Source organism: Schistocerca piceifrons, chromosome 1 (genome assembly GCF_021461385.2).
Source record: "Schistocerca piceifrons isolate TAMUIC-IGC-003096 chromosome 1, iqSchPice1.1, whole genome shotgun sequence".
Classification (NCBI taxonomy): Eukaryota; Metazoa; Arthropoda; class Insecta; order Orthoptera; family Acrididae; genus Schistocerca; species Schistocerca piceifrons.
In genome coordinates, this window is record NC_060138.1 from 1,038,810,350 (window position 1) to 1,038,832,647 (window position 22,298).

Genomic DNA, 22,298 nt, shown 5'->3' on the forward strand with positions numbered 1-22,298 from the left:
TTCATTTTTTAGTTTTCTAACATTCTGATGCATGATTGTAATATGCCTAATTGTACGGTTATTCATGCAAGTTTGTGTGGGGGGGAGGGGGGGGGGTGGCACTTCATTTATCTGAACCTCTTTTAAAGCAGGCTGTCTGAGGGGGTATTTAACCTAAAAAAAAAGTTTACTTATCACATCTGTAATCACAGGAATTCTACTCCCTACCCTTATACTTCCAGCTAATCTATTCTTTCTCTTCCTATTATGGTGTATCCAAGTCTTGTGTATCCCCAGCTTCCAATAGCAGCAACCAGCACAGGAGCAATAGATGAGTTCCACCCAAACTCAGCAGCATCTTGCTCAGTTCCTGCTTAACTCACCTTATGGCTTTGTTCATGGAGGGTTGATCATCCTGCTGCAGAACCTCAACAAGCACACACTTGTGTGTTATGTTGCTACACCTAGCTTCTTCAGGGTGCACTTGATACTGTATTTTCTATTCTTGGCCAGGCTATTACCTGCTCCCCCAACTCTCAATATCCTACTCTCTCTTGTCCTGGTAATTGATGAAGCTATAACATTATTGTACTGAGCAGTGTTTATTATTCGGAAGACTGAGACACTAAGGTTAGAGCTGTACACTGAAGTACACCGATTGGATCAGATTCATTACACTGTTCGGTCTTCTGACACACAAAAAAGAGCTGCTCGAGACATTTTAAAAAAAATAAAAGAGAGAGAGAGAGAGAGAAATAAAAATACATGAATACAAAAAAAAGATACGTTAACATCACTTTTACAGATCCTAAGCAAATCGGTTCTCGAGAAGGATGTAGAAGAAGTAGAAAAAATCATATACACTTTAATTGAAAAGCTAACCACAGACCTTGAAATGTGTGCAAATAAAATGCACAAGTTAAATACTAGGCTATTGCAGCCAAGAATCGTCAAAATTAAAACAGGTGTACTTACACAGGTTGGATAACTGGACTGTAGGCATCATGAAGTAAGATATTACATAGCACTCATGTGACCTGGTTAATAACATGTAAATCAATCAGTTGGACTACGAAATTCATCAAAGGATTAAAACAGCGAGAATTCTCCCTGCTACATTACCTCTGATCCTACAAACCCTTTGCTCTAAATCTCCTCAAGCTTCTCATTCCACCTTTACTCACACAATGGAAATTTCCCATTTCTCTTTCCTAGTATGTATCAATCAACTATCTTATTTACTCTTCCTTTTCCTGCTTTTAATTTTTTTCCTAGCAGTCCTCTAACACTTTCCTACCTGGTTGCATCCTACACCCTAGCATGATCCTTCCTAATCCTGTCTTGTCCTGTACACCCCTTCCCATTCATTCAGTACCCACCACAGATAAAACGTGTGTGTGTGTGTGTGTGTGTGTGTGTGTGTGTGTGTGTGTGTGTTCATAGCAGTCTTTGTTGGTAGCTTATATACACTTTTACTTACAGCATCTTGGATGAGGTACAATGAGAAATGCAGCTGGTTAATAGCATCTGCATCAAAATCCAGCTCTTCTTTCAATGTATGTATTGCGTTTTCAAGTGATTCTTTGTTTTGATCTGATATATAGTTTCTCAGGCTGCGAATCATTGCCACCAGATGTGTCTACAAGAGAAAATGACTAAATAATAACAATATAATTTAAAAAAAATACTTAATTACATCACACTGAACCAAATGGAGACTACATTAGATTTTCGTATACCATTTACATTAATCAAAGACAAAAACAAACACTAAAATTTTAGGATACAGTTTTTAAAAAACTAAAAAAAACATAAAAGAAAAAGAATAAGCTGCCATTTGACTGTACGTTACTATATTTTTCTTTTGTACAACCTACATTTTAGCTTTTCGCCATTATCAAGTACAATGCTAGACGTTCTTAGACCAATAACAATGCCATGTTAATGGTAGTTCATTCTTTCAAAAAATACTGCACAGCTATAGCTCAGCACAATGGAAAATCTATATATTCTTCTTCATGCAACTTAAGAAAACAAAGGTGTTTTCTCTCCCCCCAAGTCTTCACACTGTTTTGGCATAGCCCACCATGAATTCCTCTCTTGTGCAACCTTTTCATCTCAGAGTAACAGCTGCACCCTACATCCTCAATTATTTGCTGAAAGTATTCAAATATCTGTCTTTCCCTATAGCTCTTACCGTCTACAGCTCACTCTAGTATCACGGTAGTTATTCGCTTATGTCTTAACATGTGTTCTATCATCCTGTCCCTTCCTTTTGTCAGTATTTCCCACATGTTCCTTTCCTTGCCAGTTCTGCAGAGAATCTACTCATTCTTTCTCTTATCAATTTACCTGTTGTTGTTGTTGTTGTTGTTGTGGTTGTCTTAAGTCCTGAGACTGGTTTGATGCAGCTCCCCATGCTACTCTATCCTGTGCAAGCTTCTTCATCTCCCAGTACTTACTGCAAACTACATCCTTCTGAATCTGCTTAGTGTATTCATCTCTTGGTCTCCCTCTACGATTTTTACCCTCCACGCTGCCCTCCAATGCTAAATTTGTGATCCCTTGATGCCTCAGAACATGTCCTACCAACCGGTCCCTTCTTCTTGTCAAATTGTGACACAAACTCCTCTTCTCCCCAATTCTATTCAATACCTCTTCATTAGTTAGGCGATCTACCCATCTAATCTTCAGCATTCTTCTGTAGCACACATTTCAAAAGCTTCTATTCTCTTCTTGTTCAAACTATTTATCGTCCACGTTTCACTTCCATACACGGCTACACTCCATACAAATACTTTCAGAAACGACTTCCTGACACTTAAGTCTATACCCGATGTTAACAAATTTTTCTTCTTCATAAATACTTTCCTTGCAATTGCCAGTCTACATTTTATATCCTCTCTACTTCGACCATCATCAGTTATTTTGCTCCCCAAATAGCAAAATTCCTTTACTACTTTAAGGGTCTCATTTCCTAATCTAATTCCCTCAGCATCACCCGACTTAATTTGATTACATTCCATTATCCTCGTTTTGCTTTTGTTGATGTTCATCTTATACCCTCCTTTCAAGACACTGTCCATTCCATTCAACTGCTCTTCCAAGTCCTTTGCTGTCTCTGACATAATTACAATGTCATCGGCGAACCTCAAAGTTTTTATTTCTTCTGCATGGATTTTAATACCTACTCTGAACTTTTCTTTTGTTTCCTTTATTGCTTGCTCAATATACAGATTGAATAACATTATGAATAGGCTACAACCCTGTCTCACTCCCTTCCCAACCACCGCTTCCCTTTCATACCCCTCGCTCTTATAACTGCCATCTGCTTTCTGTACAAATTGTAAATAGCCTTTCGCTACCTGTATTTTACCCCTGCCACCTTCAGAATTTCAAAGAGAGTATTCCAGTCAACATTGTCAAAAGCTTTCTCTAAGTCTACAAATGCTACAAATGTAGGTTTGCCTTTCCTAAGTCGTAACGTCAGTATTGCCTCACCTGTTCCAACATTTCTGCGGAATCCAAACTGATCTTCGCCGAGGTCGGCTTCTACCAGCTTTTCCATTCATCTGTACAGAATTCGTGTCAGTATTTTGCAGCTATGACTTATTAAACTGATCGTTCGGTAATTTTCACACCTGTCAACACCTGCTTTCTTTGGGATTGGAATTATTATATTCTTCTTGAAGTCTGAGGGAATTTCGCCTGTCTCATACATCTTGCTCACCAGATGGTAGAGTTTTGTCAGGACTGGCTCTCCCAAGGCCGTCAGTAGTTCCAATGGAATGTTGTCTACTCCCGGGGCCTTGTTTCGACTCGGGTCTTTCAGCGCTCCGTCAAACTCTTCACGCAGTATCGTATCTCCCATTTCATCTTCATCTACATCCTCTTCCATTTCCATAATATTGTCCTCAAGTACATCACCCTTGTATAGACCCTCTATATACTCCTTTCCCTTCTTTGCTTAGAACTGGGTTTCCATCTGAGCTCTTAATATTCATACAAGTGGCTCTCTTTTCTCCAAAGGTCTCTTTAATTTTCCTGTACGCAGTATCTATCTTACCCCTAGTGAGATAAGCCTCTACATCCTTACATTTGTCCTCTGGCCATCCCTGCTTAGCCATTTTGCACTTCCTGTCGATATCGTTTTTGAGATGTTTTTATTCCCTTTTGCCTGCTTCATTTACTGCATTTTTATATTTTCTCCTTTCATCAATTAAATTCAATATTTCTTCTGTTACCCAAGGGTTTCTACTAGCCCTCGTCTTTTTACCTACTTGATCCTCTGCTGCCTTCACTATTTCATCCCTCAAAGTTACCCATTCTTCTTCTACTGTATTTCTTTCCCCCATTCCCGTCAATTGTTCCCTTATGCTCTCCCTGAAACTCTGTACAACCTCTGGTTTAGTCAGTTTATCCAGGTCCCATCTCCTTAAATTCCCACCTTTTTGCAGTTTCTTCAGTTTTAATCTACAGTTCATAACCAATAGATTGTGGTCAAAGTCCACATCTGCCCCTGGAAATGTCTTACAATTTAAAACCTGGTTCCTAAATCTCTGTCTTACCATTATATAATCTATCTGATACCTTTTAGTATCTCCAGGGTTTTTCCATGTATACAACCTTCTTTCATGATTGTTAAACCAAGTGTTAGTTATGATTAAGTTATGCTCTGCGCAAAATTCTACCAGGCGGCTTCCTCTTCCATTTCTTAGCCTCAATCCATATTCACCTATTATGTTTCCTTCTCTCCCTTTTCCTATGCTTGAATTCCAGTCACCCATGACTATTAAATTTTCGTCTCCCTTCACTACCTGAATAATTTCTTTTATCTCATCATACATTTCATCAATTTCTTCGTCATCTGCAGAGCTAGTTGGCATATAAACTTGTACTACTGTATTAGGCGTGGGCTTCGTGTCTATCTTGGACACAATAATGCGTTCACTATGCTGTTTGTAGTAGCTTACCTGTACTCCTATTTTTTTATTCATTATCAAACCTACTCCTGCATTACCCCTATTTGATATTGTATTTATAACCCTGTATTCACCTGACCAAAAGTCTTGTTCCTCCTGCCACCGAGCTTCACTAATTCCCACTATACCTAACTTTAACATATCCATTTCCCTTTTTAAATTTTCTAACCTACCTGCCCAATTAAGGGATCTGACATCCCACGCTCCGATCCGTAGAACGCCAATTTTCTGTCTCCTGATAACAACGTCCTCTTGAGTTGTCCCCGCCCGGAGATCCGAATGGGGGACTATTTTACCTCCGGAATATTTTACCCAAGAGGATGCCATCATCATTTAATCATACAGTAAAGCTGCATGCCCTCGGGAAAAATTACGGCTGTAGTTTCCCCTTGCTTTCAGCCGTTCGCAGTACCAGAACAGGAAGGCTATTTTGGTTAATGTTACAAGGCCAGATCAGTCAATCATCCAGACTGTTGCCCCTGCAACTACTGAAAAGGCTGCTGCCCCTCTTCAGGAACCACACGTATGTCTGGTCTCTCAACAGATACCCCTCCGTTGTGGTTGCACCTACGGTACGGCTATCTGTATCATTGAGTCACGCAAGCCTCCCCACCAACGCCAAGTTCCATGGTTCATGTTGTTGTTCTTATAAACATCCATTCGTGTACAACTGAACTGCCTGCCGTGGTATTCACTACCACAGTATCTGCAGTCTCGAAGAACTTCAAACACATCTCATTATTCATCAGTACTCCACTACCCCACTTCTTTTCACAAATATCTAATTTCAGAATCTCTGTCTGACCACAATGTAAGCCAGCTGGAATCTTTCCATATCTCCAAACCCTTTCCAAGTATATCTTCTCCTCTTGTGATTTTTGAAGCATTAAAAAAATCAACACAGTTTACCATTGTTTGATAGAATATATATTTCACTCAACTTAGATATCTAAACATTAACTGTTGTTGAACAAGACTAAAGTATGTCTCTTGAGGGTCTGCACTACTCCAACTGCTTGCCTACCTCAACTCACAGATATATCTTCCAAAGAAGGATGCTTTTTGCGAGTTCAGCAAATGCAAAATAGCACATTTTTGCAGGTCTGGAACTATTATTACACAAAAACAAGTAAGCAAATGCTCAATATTAAAAATAAATCAAACATCTACAAAGCCCATCTTGAATTGCTGAAGCAAATATCTGTTTATATTTGGATTCAACTTTTAAAATTTTCACAGCTCCTGGCCAGCTATCGAAATTCATTTGTACTACCAATCTTCCCTAATATTCTATTTTTCTTATATAATTTCTTCTCTCTATCTGATATATAACATCTGCTCCTCCTTTCTGTGCAGCCTTTTTCTACCTTTACGTCTTACAAGCTTTTCAGTTCTCCTCCTGCTCTCCAACCTCAAAACAAGCCAATGTGCATGATGTTTCACACTGACTTTCCAGTGAATATGACTATATCACCTTTACTTCATTTTTATGACCTTTACTTCATTTTTATGACCAACAAAACCACTGTGCTACTACAGTGTGAAATGTAGATGCAACATAACAAAAACAAGAAAACTAAGAATTATTATGCTTAAGGTTCTTCAGCAGAGGAACTGTACCATGGGTGATCACCTATGGGCTATTCAGCACAGCTGACATTTACAAATCAAGGCAGCCACTACTAGCTGCTGCACATCCGAAAGAACAGTTGGTTTGACAACGGATAGGGAGCAAAACATCTTTGAATGAGTACACCAAGAATACTACTCAAAGTAAAATATGTAATCACTGGCAGTCTTTGTCTTGTGATTTTATCGGGAGCTCCAGTGTTGAGCGCATTTTGGAGCCTCTTAGGAAAAGAGTGTCCAGGGCTGGAAAGAAGTCCAATGTGCTCTTGGGTATGTCTGCTGGAGGGCCTCATCCAAGATGTGGAAGAGGCCCTGTCTTTGGCTACTGAGGGTGCAGAGTGCAATCGTTACAAGTTTTGGCTCGTGGAATCACCAATTATACCTATCTTTGGGTTCTGAGGTCTCCTCAGCTCATAGGTGTGACTGGTAGGTTGCCAAACCTCATGGGTTGCAAGCAGAGCTTACAATCTGCAGTATCATGTCCAGAATTGATTGGAATCCTTTGGTTTGGAACCAAGTGAGAGTCTCAACCAGAGGCTACATCGATTCTGTGACGGTCTTGGCTGGAGGTTTCACGACCTGCATTATGGGGTGTATAATTGTAGGACTTCCGTTGATAAGTAATGATTGTGCTATTCAGAGGCAGAAGCTATTTGGGTAGCAGAGAATTGTGGAGTGCACATGAGGCTCTTTTACACTAGTCATTAGTCTGAGGTTCTTTGATGAACACTCATGAGTCGATACGCAGTGAGTGGAATCAGATCACATACAAAGGAAAGCCATTTCGAATGTCAAAATACCAGTAAGTTGCTGAAGCATTCACAAAAAGTTCCTGAATTTACTGCCATCCAGGAAAGCTATCAAGATCTAATTACACTCCGAACCAAGGGTTGAGTGAAGCCTAAAGTAGAAAGCTCTGAAATAAAAGGGATGTTCAACAAAGAACAACCATAAATTCTTTCTTCCTTTTTTCCCAACATACTTTTACTCATCATGGTAATTTTGATGGTCCTTCTCAAAATAATCTCTTTTGGAAGTGATGCACTTGTCCCAGTTTCTGTCTGTCTGCCTCTGCAGCCTTCACTACTGCTTCTGAAGATTTTTCCAAGGGTTTTGCAAGATCTCTGTTTGCATAATCCATGTTGATTTTTATGGGAAAAAGATTAATGTCAGCGATATAAAACTATAATTATGTGCATCTGTCCTATGATCCCGCTTGAAAATGGGAATAACCTGCACTTTTTCCAGTTGCTAGGTACCTTTTATTGCTCAGCAACCTACAACAAACAGCTGCTGGTATGGGAGCAAGTTCTTTCAAATAATCTCTGTAGAATTTTATAGGTATCTCATCTGATCCTGATGTCTTGCCACTAATAATTGACTGTAGTTGTTTTTCTATTCTGTGAATGGTTATACCAATATTTACCATTTCGAAGTTCTTACGGTGATTGAAAGGAGGGACCATGTTATGATCTTCTGTGTATTATGGTCTTCTGTTCTTTGGAAGACTGAATTCAATATTTTCACCTTCTCTTTGTCATCTTGTGTTCTGGTAAGAGTATGATCCCCAAGTGACTGAACAAATGATTTTGATCTGCTTACTATTTTATATACAGTGAAAACATTGTCAGATCGATTGACAAAACTTACTTTCAAAGTCACTGAACACTTCTATCATTCCCCCCAGCTTTCATTTCTCTGCTAGGTTTTTATTTTTCCTGAATCTGCGATGAAGCGCTCTCTGTTCACGTAGCAGTTTTCTAACAAGGTGGATCTTTCCCACCCCTTTAGAACCTGCTCAGAACAGACTTCCCTAGGACATACTGAATGATGCTTTTAAATTTTTTCTATTTGTATTGTACATCTTCATCCTCAGCACTGAATATTTGATGTTGACACTATAGAAAGTATGTGATACTGATGTCTGGAATGGGATGTAAGTGAATTTCTTTTTAACTTTCTAACAGGCTAAATTTGTGTACTGAACATAGACTGGATGGATCTGTGCTCTTTGAGGATGGGTACTCTAATAACTGAACTGTCTGTGTATGCCTCACAACCCAACTCACATTTAAAAATAAATCTTATTCACTGTACATCAGCTACAGATATTGGTAGCGTAACTTACAGAATTTTCAATCTGCGAGAATCTCTCCTCTATGTTCCCAAAGTACGCAACTAAACACCTGCAGAAAGTTCTACATCACCTGGAATATTCACACCAGCACACACACTATTCCAGAATGAAGTTTCATTCTGAAAGCAATCCTACAAGATGTGGCTAGGTCATCCTAGCAACATTCTTATATTAAGAGAATTACTGCAGTAGATTATGCAGGAGAGTTTGGGGAAATAGAAGAAATGTATCAATATACTGAAGCATTTGAGATGGACCATGAGGAGTGTTTAGGTGACTCTGTTAGTAATGTTACTCCCAAAGAAAGATACCTGAGCTCACATTTCAGTCTTAAACAACAGCCTTAATCAAACAGAAGGTTCATATTAGATGAGACACGACTTTGTAATATCTAATTTCAATTACAGTTTGTAGTTAAATATAAACTTACTGTGGAAAGGACTGTTGCTAACAGCTCCCTTTGTATGTTCTGCATCCACACCTCACAGATCTTTTGCTCATCTTGGCTGATAACTCTTGACAGAGTCATGCGTCTCTGGGAATCTTTCTTCAACAAATAAAATCCATCTTGTTCTGAGGCCTCTCCCAATCCCAAAACTCCACCTCCTTTAGGTGTAGGTATGTCAACTTCTGGGGAAAGTAAGCCACCTGATGAACTTCGTCGTGTCATATTTACACCACTCTCTTGATCTGTCTCATATGTGGGTGTACTGAGACTGTGAACAATTAATAAAGATCGTTACTGTAGTCATCTGGCTTTTATAGCAATCTGAATAGTTTTCACACTAAAATAGGATGCACACTTCCAGAATTCCATTATACTTCAAAGAGTTCAACTTACTATGATATGCTTGGATAAGTAAAAAAATAAATAAAGATCTGTACATAGAACTTGTCCTTACTGTAAATTGGGTTTTGCTACTACAATTTCTTTGTTCTGGTAGAATCAAAATTTCAGTCTATAATTTCTCATTCATTGTGTGAGAATATTAAACATTTTACAAACAATGTCAACAGTAGAAAGTATGAAATTCCACAGCTGAACATGTACATACCCACACACACATGTGGTTACAGAGTAAAACTGCTTATGAGAGGTTGCACAGGATGGGATAGGAGTAGGGTTGTGGGTGAAGCAGGAGAAAGGGGTAGGGGACAGGGCCAGGGGGAGGGGAAAGAGCACAGGGGAGAAGGGGGGAGGGAGAGAGAGAGGGGGGGGATGGAAGGGGAGTGAGGGAGTGTGTGTGTGTGTGTGTGTGTGTGTGTGTGTGTGTGTGTGCGCACGCGCGCACTACTTTCACAAGTAAGACTGGGGCAAGTGAGTGGGAAGGGAGCAGCTGATGATAAGAGAAAAAAGGCAGTTTAGGCCAGGAGGTTTGGGGGAAAGAGACAACGTGCTGGAGAAACTGTGTAGTTCCGAGGAGCTGGTGCTGTAAGGAAGTATCCAAAAAGCACAGGTATTGAAGCACTTGTTGAAGTCATTTGTGTGGTGGCACGTAGCATGCTCAGCAAATCAATGAGTTTAGTTATCCACAGCCTGGCAGTGACCTTTCAAGTTGCACAGTAATTGCAGGGCAGCTGGTGATGATGTGGCTGTTTTCACAAGTAACCCCACATGTGATTGGACATGAAATGCCTGTGACTGGTTTGCAGTAGGAGGTGGTGGTTAGGCATATGTAGCTGATCTTATATTTGAGTAGCCTGCAGTGAAACAATCTGTGAGGTGGAGATTTTGGGACCCATGATGGAAATTTAACTCAGGACTAGCTGGACAAGACAACATCCTTCTATAAGGGTCCTGAAAAGGTTATCAGCATATCTGGTGTAATTCCAGTTTCCCAAAAAATATACAGCACCCAAGTGTCCATTTGATAAGGACATGGTTTTTCTCTATGTTGCACATATGCAGAATGGCATTGGCAGGTGGCATTTTGGAACCCATAACTTGCACAAACTTGTTTTTAGATTTGGCCTATGGAGGAGAAACAGCTGTGTGTCAGAATGTGATTGCTCAAAAGGATTAGGGAGAAGGTTGTCAGTTTAGTATCAAGTACAACATGGTGGTATTTCACTGTAGTAAGAGCATGGATGTGAGGGATGTTTGTTTACGGGAACATAATATCCACAGTGACAAGAGGTATCTGGTGGTATTGGGAAATGAAGTGATTAGTGATTTGAATGTAGGAAAGTAGACTATGGACAATTGGTTGGAGATGCCTGTCACCAAAGGCAGATATCTTACCAAAGTGAAACTATCAGCAGGGACTCTACTTAACTTTGTAGAACTCAGGGTGCAGGTAAAAGATAGATGCACACTGGATTACCAGTATAAGGAGGGAAATGGATACAAGTGACATATGTGCATTTTCATATTTTCACGGCACAAAGACTGTTCCATTTTCAGGCATGCATCCGCATAAATTCGACTTCTTCTTCTTCTTCTTCTTCTTCTTCTTCTTCTTCTTCTAATATTTCAGCTGAATACCATCTACCCATCTTCAGAGTGAGCCAAGATGACTGACACTCCAGCACCTGCTCCATCCTTTCAAACTTGAGGACCGAACCACTGAGCATGCGGCCACAGATACACAATGCGTCAGTGATGCTGATCGGCAGCAAAGAGGTATGACATAAGCATATGTATGGATGGAATAAATCTATGGCTGTGCAGTAGATACATACGGTGATATCGACGTATCACTGCAAGCTGCATAGCCTTTGTTATTTAATTACATAAATTATTAGAGATAGCGGCTTCAGTTTGGACAAATCATGGAATCTAGCAATTTCTGTAATTAAATCACAAACGTCACGGCAGTGCAGCTCACAGTGATAAATCAATATCACCATGTGGATTGACTGCGCAGCCATAGATTTATTCCATGCTTATGTCATACCTCTTTGCTGCCGATCAACATCTCTGGCACCTTGTGTATCTGTGGCCGCATGCGCAGTGGTTCAGTCCTTTGGTTTAAAAGGACAGAGAAAGTGCTGGAGTGTCAGTCACCTTGGTTCACTCTGAAGATGGCTGGTGGTATTCAGCCACAATGTTAGAAGAAGAAGTTGAATTTATGTGGCTGCACACCTGAAATTTTATGAAACAAGTGACATATTTTGAGAAGGGTCTATACGACATATTTTGAGATGGTCCTATATGTTTTAAGAAGTTGCTGAATGCCCAGATGGGATTATAGTGGCAAAGTCTATAAGCAGAAGTGTCAGCAAGTTGATGGAGACCCTCATTCTGTTGTCACTGGTTTATGAACATGGTAGGTTAACAGAGCCTGGCTGTATGGAAACGATGGTCAGGGGCGATAATGGGTAGGGAGAGATCAGAAATGGTTAAGACAATTTTCAGTGAGTTGTCTGAGCTAGTAGTGGCATGGACGGCAAAGAAATATTTCCACTTATGAGAATTAGCAAATGAAAGCTGTTTCTTGACAAGTGAAGTTATTAGCAATACTGAGGTATCTACAGGGATCGGTTTAGGATGTATGGAGTGAAAGCAGGTTTGTGGCTGGTTGAATGAGAGTGATGGGTTATCTGGTGGTAAGTGGAACTCCCAAGCAGCAGCAAGTTGTAAATAGCTTACATAACTTCCTCAGATGGTGCTGAGAAAGTTGTAACAGCCACCTAAGGGCAAGGGGTATCAATTTCTCAGGTACCTTTACGGACAGACAATATCGTTCCCAATTAGTCCTGAAAACTGATTTCCCATGTCATTCCTTCCTGTGACACCAACAAATCCATCACTAAAGAAAACCAGCCAATGACCACCATCACTTGGACTTTGAAAACTAAATCACATCCATTGTCAGGACTTCAAATACCTCTCATCACATGTCTAAATGTGGGATATCTACTCGAAAACTTATCCTCATCAAAGTGGTATTTATTCACCCAACAGGCTCACATAATATTTTTGTCCATCCCCACAACAATCTAAAACACAATCCTGAACCACACGAATCATTGCTCTATGGATGAACCATCTGCAAGAGCTGTCCCATCCACCCAGTAATCTTGCACTTCAATCATAGGTGCTTCCTAACAAATCAACTGCATGGCTCCATGAGAGTGCAGCCAAGACATAAACAAGTTACAGCCAAGACATAAACAAGCTATCCTGCAATCATTCTGCTGGATTCTACACAGGAAAGACAACTGATCAGCTGTCTACCCACATGAATGATGATCATGAATCTCTAACTCTACCACTTAGTAGCTGAAACTACCGCATATCCTCAAGTTTTATGCCTTTTTCCATAATCAATCCTTATTTTACCCCTTCCGCTGAGAACCTTGTCTCTCCTCCTCTCCTGTCTGGGAGACAGGAAACTCCTACAAGACTTCCCTACTCCCTCTTGCCTCACACCTTTATTTCTGTCTCTCCAATCAACTTACCTATAAACAATCAAGGTGGTGGCCAGGTGCTGTGTGTGCGTGTGTGTGTGTGTGTGTGTGTGTGTGTGTGTGTGTGTGTGTGTGTGGAGGAGGGGGAGAGGTTGGTTGATGTGGGGGAGGAGACCAACCAGCGAGGCCATTGATCCCATTCCATTAGGGAAGGACAGGGAAGGCAGTTGGCCATGCCCTTTCCCAGGAACCGGCATTTACCTGAAGCTATTTATGGAAATCACGGAAAACCTATATGCAAGTCTAATGTGCTAACTACTGCGCTGAATGAGAGGGGCAGCATTTGCAAATGAGTGTAATTGATTAGCCAGCATAGAAGAAAATTTCATGGATACAGTATACAAATTGCTGCAGAGAGAGCGAGCTGAGAATGGTAGATAAAAAACGAGACAAACAGAAGATGGATGTAATATGTTTAGGTGTTAAAACACATGGATATCAGAGACAGTTATGAAAATCTAAATAAATAGCCTGGGTGAATAAGATTATTAAAAATACTGTCAAAACTACAAACCGTGTTACAAGTATCTCTTATTAAAGAAAACAAAAGGGGACTCAAGTAGCACAGAAGGGCTGCTCTCATTTTCTACACGCATAAAGAATCTGATAACAAGGGTAAGCAAATATCTGCAACTTTCTGACAATGAAGTTGTAGTGTACGGGAAAGTGCTGTCTTTGAGTGACTGTAGAAGGATACAAGACTATCTGGATAGATTTTCTACAGTATTTGGTGTGATGCATGGCAGCTTGCTCTCAGTGTTGGAAAATATAGGTTAACACAGATGAGTACACAAAAAAAATTGTATAATGTCTGAACACAGTAATGCTGGTCTGTTTGAGACAGCAATGCTGATTAAATATCTAATGTAAATAGACATAAAAAAATCCACTCACCAAGCAGCGGCAAGAAAACACAAACACAAACAGGTTTAACTTTTACAAGCTTCTTCTGGCAGAAGAGTTGAGGGGGAAGGAAGAGGAGTGAAGGAAAAGGACTGGAGAGGTTTAGGAAATGGGGTAAAGTTCAGAATCGACACCCAGAACTCCAGGTCAGAGGACACTTACTAGGCACAATGAGAAAGAAAGACTATCTATTATCTATCCAGTTACATTATATCTATTTAGCCCTTTACAGTATATTGTCAATAATTGATTATTTTCATTGTGATTAAATATCTAGGCATAATGTTGCAAAGCAACATGAACAACAAGTGCATAAGGTTGGTTGTGGGGAAACTGAATGGTCAACTTTGGTTTATTGGGAGAATTGTAGGAAAGTGTAGCTCACCTTTAAAGGAGACTGTGTACAAAACACTTGTGAAACCTATTCTTGACTACTGTTTAAATATTTGGGATCTCCACCAGGTCAATTTAAGGAAGACATTGAAGTAATTCAGAATGCACTGCTAGATTTATTATCAGTAGGAAATGCTCTGTGGATTCAAATGGAAGACAATGGATGGAAGACGATGTTTTCTCATGAAATACTACTGCAAAATTTTAAAGAACTGGTATTTTTAACAGACTACAGAATGATCCTACAGCTACCAATAAACATCTCATGGAAGGATCACAAAGACACGAAAGAAAAATCAGGGCTCATTCAGAAGTATATAGAAAGTAAATTTTCCTTGCTCGATTTGTGAGTGCAACAGGAAAGGGAATGCCTGATGGTGGTATACAATTACACATAAATAGTTGGTTTCAGCTATGAAGAAAAAACGTAAAGAGCAAGTGACAAGAATAACTTGAATATTTAAATGCTGAGATGTCAACACAGAATCTCGGTATTACAAGGGTTTCAAAAGTACTTCAGCATTCAAACTGTTGAGGGAATGAAATTCTTTTGATTGATGGGCTGCATGATTCTAGTAGTGTACATACTGATAGTTTGATAAGGCTGGAAAGGGGTCAACAGTAAATGAACTGATAAACATCAAGGCAGGCAGACCAGATGAACTTGGTGGAAACTCAATCAAAGCAATTGGAGGGCTTGAGCAGCAATGGTTATACAGAGTATTCAACATAATGTGGAAAGAAAATGTAACACACACTGTTTAAAAAGAGTGACAGGAAGAAATGTACAAACTAAATAAGTTTAATTTTGATCCCATATGACCTAAAAAATTCTGAATTAGTTCTTGAGGGTAGACTTACAAAAAACCTGTTGAACCTGAACCAGAGGAAGAACAACATGGCTTTAGGACTTACAGATTTATTATTGCATTGGTTTTTGCAGCAACTATGCTTTATGAGAAATGCTGAGAAGAGGAGGACAAAGGAGAAGGAGGGGGGGGGGGGGGGGGGCACTTAGGGCTCTTAATGGACACCAAGTTGCTATGATCATTTATAGTTTAAGTGTATTTGGGAATGTTGGAGGTATAAGAAAGTGCTTGTGAATGTCACTGCAAGGTTATGACAATCACCTGGAGACCAGAACACAAAATCAGAATGGCTCACAATGATCATGATGATGTTTGGTTTGTTGGGTGCTCAACTACATGGTCATCAGCACCCGTACAAGGTCCCAATCTTTTCACAGACCAATTTTTTGACAGTCCAATCTAGCCACTGCCAAAATTGATGAGGATGATGATGATGAAATGATGAGGACAACACAAACACCCAGTCCCCAGGCAGAGAAAATCCCCACCAGGCCGGGAAACGAACCCAGGATTCCGTGATAAAGAGGTGGCAATGCTAGTCGTTACGTCACGAGCTGCGAACTGAATGGCTCAGAATGATGAACAGGGTCCAATAAGGAAATTGGCTCTCACCATTCTTATTTATCATCATAATGGATGAAGTTTTGAAAGCAAAAAAAACGAAAAAATCCTACAGCTTATGCCTTAGTCTTTGCCAATGATGCAATAGTACAAAGTGAAAGCAATATGTGTCAAAATCAGCAATACCAAGACTGTAGGTTGACTGTTGAGCAAAAATTCTACAACTGAGTTTTGGAAATGAAGAAAGACAGATTGTGTACAACTTTCAGTGCATTGTCTCTTCAGATAATACCATACACCAAGCGATTAGCAACAGAATACAATAAAACCCCCATATACTAAGACATAGAACATATGTCAGGTATTGTGCACTGACACATTTCCAAAGGCTTCCAAGATCAATCTATGTTAAATATATTTTGTACTTATAATGAAGTATGAATTGGTGACAGGAACAATTACCAGACCAGCAAAACATTTCGCCAAGTCCACAGAAATGAAGTTTCACCTATCTTGTCTATGAGACAAAATTAGATAAGCCACTGCAAATGCGAAAGGCTGATACACTGCTAACCACCATAACCGCCAGACTGTTGAATGCTAGCATTCAAATGTGCGTGTATTGTGTTGTACAGTCACCAGACATCAGTTTGTGATTTGGAATTCCATGCCCGTTGCACTTGGTCGGACAATGTAGGGACAGTTAATGCTGGTTGTAGATGACACTGGAGTTGTCATCTGATGATGTCACACATGTGCTCGATTGGAGACAGATACAGTGATCATCAAGCAGGACAAGGCAACAAGCTGACACTCTGTAGAGCATGTTGGGTTACAACAATGATATGTGGGTGAGTGTTACCCTGCTGGGAAACACTCCCTGGAATGTTATATATGGATGGAAGCACAACAGGTCAAATCACCAGACTGACGTACAAATTTTCAGTCAGGATGCATGGGATAGCCAAAAGAGTACTCCTGTTGTCATACAAAATCACATGCCAGACCTTAATTCCAGGTGTTGGTCTAGTGTGTCTAGCAAGCAGAAAGCTTGACTGCAGGCCCTCAACAGGCCTCCTCCTAGTCAACACATGGCCATCACTGGCACCAAGGCAGAACCAACTTTCATTAGAAAACATGACAGACCTCTACCCTGCCCTCTCAAACTATATATGAACGAAGACTGTGGGTGAACAAAGCCTTATAGAGAAGAGACATAAAGAATTGATTTTAGCTTGCTGGAGTGGGGAAACAACAAGGATGATAAGCTTTTTATTTTTTACTAATTACAGCCTTTCTTCGACTACCACTATTACTCATTTGTGCCTGTATGCATCAATTCACCTCAAATTTTTCCTGTTAAAAATGTTTCAAATATGTTACTATCAAAATGGTGATGAGCAATATAATAAGAACCATTGATAAGATAATACATACCAATAACAATTTTTGTTCCACGACATTTGGAAACCAAGTTACGAAATTAACACTGTCAATTGCTGTTTCTCATCATGCAAATATACTGTTTGTATAATTTAAATGGAAATATATCTTTTTAAAACTAAAATTTAAATGATAAATTTTCAAAACACAGCAACCTAACATATGCATATGACACTTATTATTTCACAGAGTTCACTACAGTAACAAATCTACACTGACAATACAGCATTTCTTGATATGTTGCTATTAATATAAATTAGTTACAAGCAGATTTTCAGTAATGTACTGTTGATAAAACTCATAAATAAGTTCCACATCATGAAACAAAAACAATTAGTACTTGTAACTGGGAACAGATTAATATGGTACATACATTTACAGCTCATATAAACACACAGCAATGGGTGTATTGACCATGTTTTTGCCATTCATCATGTCCAGTTTTAATTAGTTTAAAACCATATGCTCTCCACTATTTAAAAAAAGGAGCAATTCAAAAAGGGGGAATGTTCCATTCTGAAACCATGCAACTGTAAATTGGTGTGGCAAGGCCCAAGCAAAACACAATTCACGGCACAAAAATACAAACACTACAACACATCAAGCATTTGGTTTAATCAGTATTTTGGTATTTTATCATAAAACTCTTTTTATATGTGCTACTTTAGCATATCATTTTAATTAATTCTGTGTGTAGGAATTTACTCATTTAAAGCATTCAGGTTCAGTGATTCAATTTATTAGATTTTATTAAGAAGCCTTCTGAAACATAACTCTGCACATTTATTTTAAAAATACCAAAGCCCAATGTTAATATCATTACAAAAAACCATAAAAACTTTACCTGGAGAAAGACAGAGCTGCAGGCATGCTGATTGGGGAGAGCAGTGAAGGTCCCCTTGATTTCACAGGGTTCGACTTAGTATTGAAGCCACTACAGCACATGAAGAAGGTAGGACCAAACATGTGTCAGTATGCAAATTGTGGGAGTCAGATGTTGGATTTGCCATTTAATACTCAAAAAATCAAATAATTAAAAGAATGTGGCAATCATGACTCCATTAGTTATAAAAATTCCTCTACAAAAGAGTTAGTAAACACTTGAAAACTGGACCAAGCATATAAATAAGGAGTGAAAAATTATGCAGGTTTCTTGCAAATAAATTATATTTAATGATACCAAACATTTCATCATACTGAAATAGCTAATTAAAACAAAACAAAAACAATACAGTAAACAAAAAATATGGATTTCAATTCATATGCTACAGCTTAAATGCCACATATTGCAAGTTTCAACTTAAATGTGCCAAATGTATTGAAATTCAAAATAAAAACTCTCTTTTTTAATTACTGTATGTACCTGTTTAAAAGAGAATATGCACTGCAGGGGAATGGATGACACGACAGTTGTCTTTTCTGTAAACTGTTAGATTTATACTGCCTGGTAAAGTAAGAAATCTTATGTTCTCAACATTCAATTGTATTAGTGCACCAGCAAACAGGCCATTTAGGGGTTATAAATTTATGGCAATATGCATTAACAAGCTGACAACGTGCAACAGCCCAAAATAAAACAACAGGACATTAACAGCTTCTAATGCTCCATGATACTCAGTTTCAACCACCAATAGCACAAGCACATATGCTGAAATTTACAGTTAAGGTGCCAGGTTATCAAAAAACTAAGAAACTGCAGCATACGAAACACAGTTTCTGTTATGAAGTCATCAATACCATTCTTTATCAAGAAACAGAAACCAACCACCTGTATCAAGTTCTCACATACTTTTATTTATCCACAGAGGATATACTGCATCTTACTTCTCTATTATATTAGAAAAAAGGCATTTACAGTATCACACATGTTCCTTACAGTTCACACCAGAAAAAGTTATTTCCGTACCTTAAATGATATATACACATATATATCTCTTTGTACCAAAGGAATAGTCAATTGAGAAAAACTAATAAATTATGATACAGAATAGAACTTACCTTCAGGAGGCAAAATGTTTAGTACTAACTATAAACACATTTAAAAGTAAGAAAGACATACTATTCTAGCTTTTGGAACAATGAGTTCCTTTCTTGGAGAGGAGAGAGGAATAGGTTATGGAAAGTTAAAAATGAAAGGCAGTTCACTCAGACCTCTAGATGTGAGGGGCCTACCTGTAGTGAGAACAAGGGTAGTCCTAGATGGAGGAAGCATCAGAAAGTAAGTGAGAGTAAGCACTGGTAAGCACTTCAGTCTAGAGATGGTAAAGATAGATTATTGGAACAGAAATGGAGAGAGCAAGCAACGAGAATAATAGCAAAGAGTGGGGAGGGAGGAATACATGTTGACACCAGATCTTTTTTCTCACCAGCCTCCTCCTTATTTATTATATTTCATTCATTTTCTGTATCACTTTTTTCTTTCTTTCTTTTTTTTCATTTTTGTTCTCCTCCAGCACTATCCCCTCCCTGAAAAAGGAACTGCCTCAAAATCTACAGCAAGCAGTCTGTCACTTTTATTTTTGTTTGTATGAGTACTAAACATTTCACCTTCTGAGGGTAAGCAGAGGTCAGAAATTCTGTTTCACAATGTGTTAAATTATATTTTCTGTGGAATCAACTTGGTACATGAAACTGATTTCATAGGCTCATAACTTAACTTTCACATTCTATACAAACAACTATCTCACTATATGTTATAACTTGTTCATTTCTCCTCCCTTGTTACAAGGATGGTCCCCATAAGTACCTGACCCAACAAAGAAAACACAAAAATTTTGGAAAAAAATTATTTATTTTTAAACATAATCTCCTTTCAGCTCTATACACTTTTCCCAGTGATGTTCAACAAGTTTGATACTCTTTTTATAATGAGAGGTATCTAACCCCTCAAAATAGCCATTAACTACCAACATCACACCTTCATTTGTTGAAAATCTTCGACCACCAAGCTGTTTTTTCAAGTTTGGGAACAGAAAATAATCCGAGGGGGCTAAATCTGGTGAATAGGGTGCATGAGGTAGTAATTCAAACTTTAATTCATTAATTTTGGCCATTGCAATAACGGACTTGTGAGTTTGTGCATTGTCCAAAAGAAACAACACTTTCTTCTTGGCCAAATGCGGCCATTTTTGCATAATACTTGCCGTTGATATTTTTCCCTTTTTGAAGGTAATCAATGAAAATTATCCCACACGCATCCCAAAAAACCAATACCATGACCTTGCCTGCAGATGAAACACTCTTCGCCTTCTTTGGAGTCGGTTCTCCAATTTGTGTCCATTGTTTTGATTGTTGTTTTGTCTCAGGAGTGAAGTTGTGGGCAAATGTTTCATCCATGGTTATGAAATGGCACAAAAAATTAGCTTTGTTGCTGCAAAACTTCACTAAACACTCAATTGAAACATCTTCACGAAACTGTTCTTGCTCAAGTGTGAGCAAATGTGGCACAAACCTTACACATAGTTTTCTCATGATCAATTTTCAGATAATATACGATGTACCACACTTTTTGAAATGCCTATTATGTCTGCCAGCTCCGCTCTTTCAGTTGACAATCATCCAGAACCCCTTTGTGGATTTTCTTCACAATTTCTGGAGTCATCACCTCATTTGGTCGATCACTGCAATGCTCGTCTTGGCAGCTCGTATGGCCTCTCGTTGCTTGCTCTCTCCATTTCTCTGAGTTTAAACTCAGCTACCCAATATTTTATTGTTGTCAACAAAGGAGCAGACTCTTCCAAAGTAAAATCTAGCTTAGCTTTAAACTGGTTGCGCTGAGGCCTTTGAAAAAAAAAAAATTTAGCACATAACGATAACAAATTTTCTCCATTTTTACAAGTTCACTCACAATGTTCACTAATGATGGCTGCCAAACAAATACTGAACAATGTGGCTTCTTCAAACTTGAAACAGATGCTTTGTAGATCATGTACTTTCTAATCCAGAGGTATTTTTCAACAATGACTGCCATCTCTCGGTCAGGCAAGGTACTTATGGGATCACCCTTGTAAATAGTTCTTATCCTTCCAGATCATCTAGTGTCAGACAGTTCTTTATTGTTGCACGTCTGGAAGCCAGTACTGAGGTGAATCAGTTCAAAGCAGATGGTAGGTGTAGCAAAGTCTCTGGCCACATTATTGACCTAATTGTAAGTAGAATACAGCCCTACTTCATTGCCTGTGGCACTAGGAGAGGGCGAATGGCCTGACCACATTTTAGCCCAGGAAAACTCCTCGGTACTCATTTTACAGCAGGCTGAGTGGACCTGTTGCTGTCCTGGAGGGACTGGAATGAGATAAAAACCCACAATTTTTTCCTCGAATTTTGTGGCACACACTATATAATTTCATGGCGTTTATCATTAAAAATGAGGTATCATAAAATAGGGAGAGGGAGAAAAAGAAAAAAACAAAGGTTCAATTTAGAAAGAAAAATGCAACTAATACGAGAGCAATATAGGAGCAAAGGAAAGTAATGTGTTGGTTGTAAGTGCTCTTAACATCTCAAATAAGTAAAACTAATCAGTGGACAACTGACTACACAGAACATCAAGGGGCTCCAATGATACTGAATAACTGTATGTTATTTCAATTTTAACAGGAAGAATTTAATATGGTCTATCATGCACAGAGGAAAACAAGAGGCACACTCGCAAAACATTAAGGGAGTTTCAGCAGTTGAACTTAATGAAAGATAACTACACACTACCTGTTCCATATTATGGCCTATCAAATAAAAACTGTAATCGGGAGGTTCAGTTCTATATGATGATACCTAATGTATGGAGGTTAACCACAGACTGATATTGAACTATTCGTTAGCATTTAACGTGTGTGTGTGTGTGTGTGTGTGTGTGTGTGTGTGTGTGTGTGTGTGTGTGTGTGTGTGTGTGTGTTTAGGGGGGAGGGGGGGTTGGTGGTGGGGTCAAGAGAGAGTGAGAAGGGTGGGGAATAAGTCTGAAAACTAGGTTGCAAGTCTTTGCAAATATGC

At 39.0% G+C, this 22,298-nt stretch overlaps 1 protein-coding gene across 1 annotated transcript in view; it reads right to left on the reverse strand.

Annotated features, from left to right (window-relative positions):
- Window positions 1-22,298, reverse strand: part of LOC124725205 (mitogen-activated protein kinase kinase kinase 15) — a 175,051-nt gene that overhangs the window by 36,613 nt on the left and 116,140 nt on the right. The window contains exons 19-21 of the mRNA XM_047248456.1: window positions 18,154-18,243; window positions 9,158-9,443; window positions 1,460-1,618 (exon numbers count right to left, since the gene is read on the reverse strand). Of these exons, the coding sequence (XP_047104412.1) occupies window positions 1,460-1,618; window positions 9,158-9,443; window positions 18,154-18,243 (535 nt within the window). The remainder of the gene's footprint in view (window positions 1-1,459; window positions 1,619-9,157; window positions 9,444-18,153; window positions 18,244-22,298) is intronic.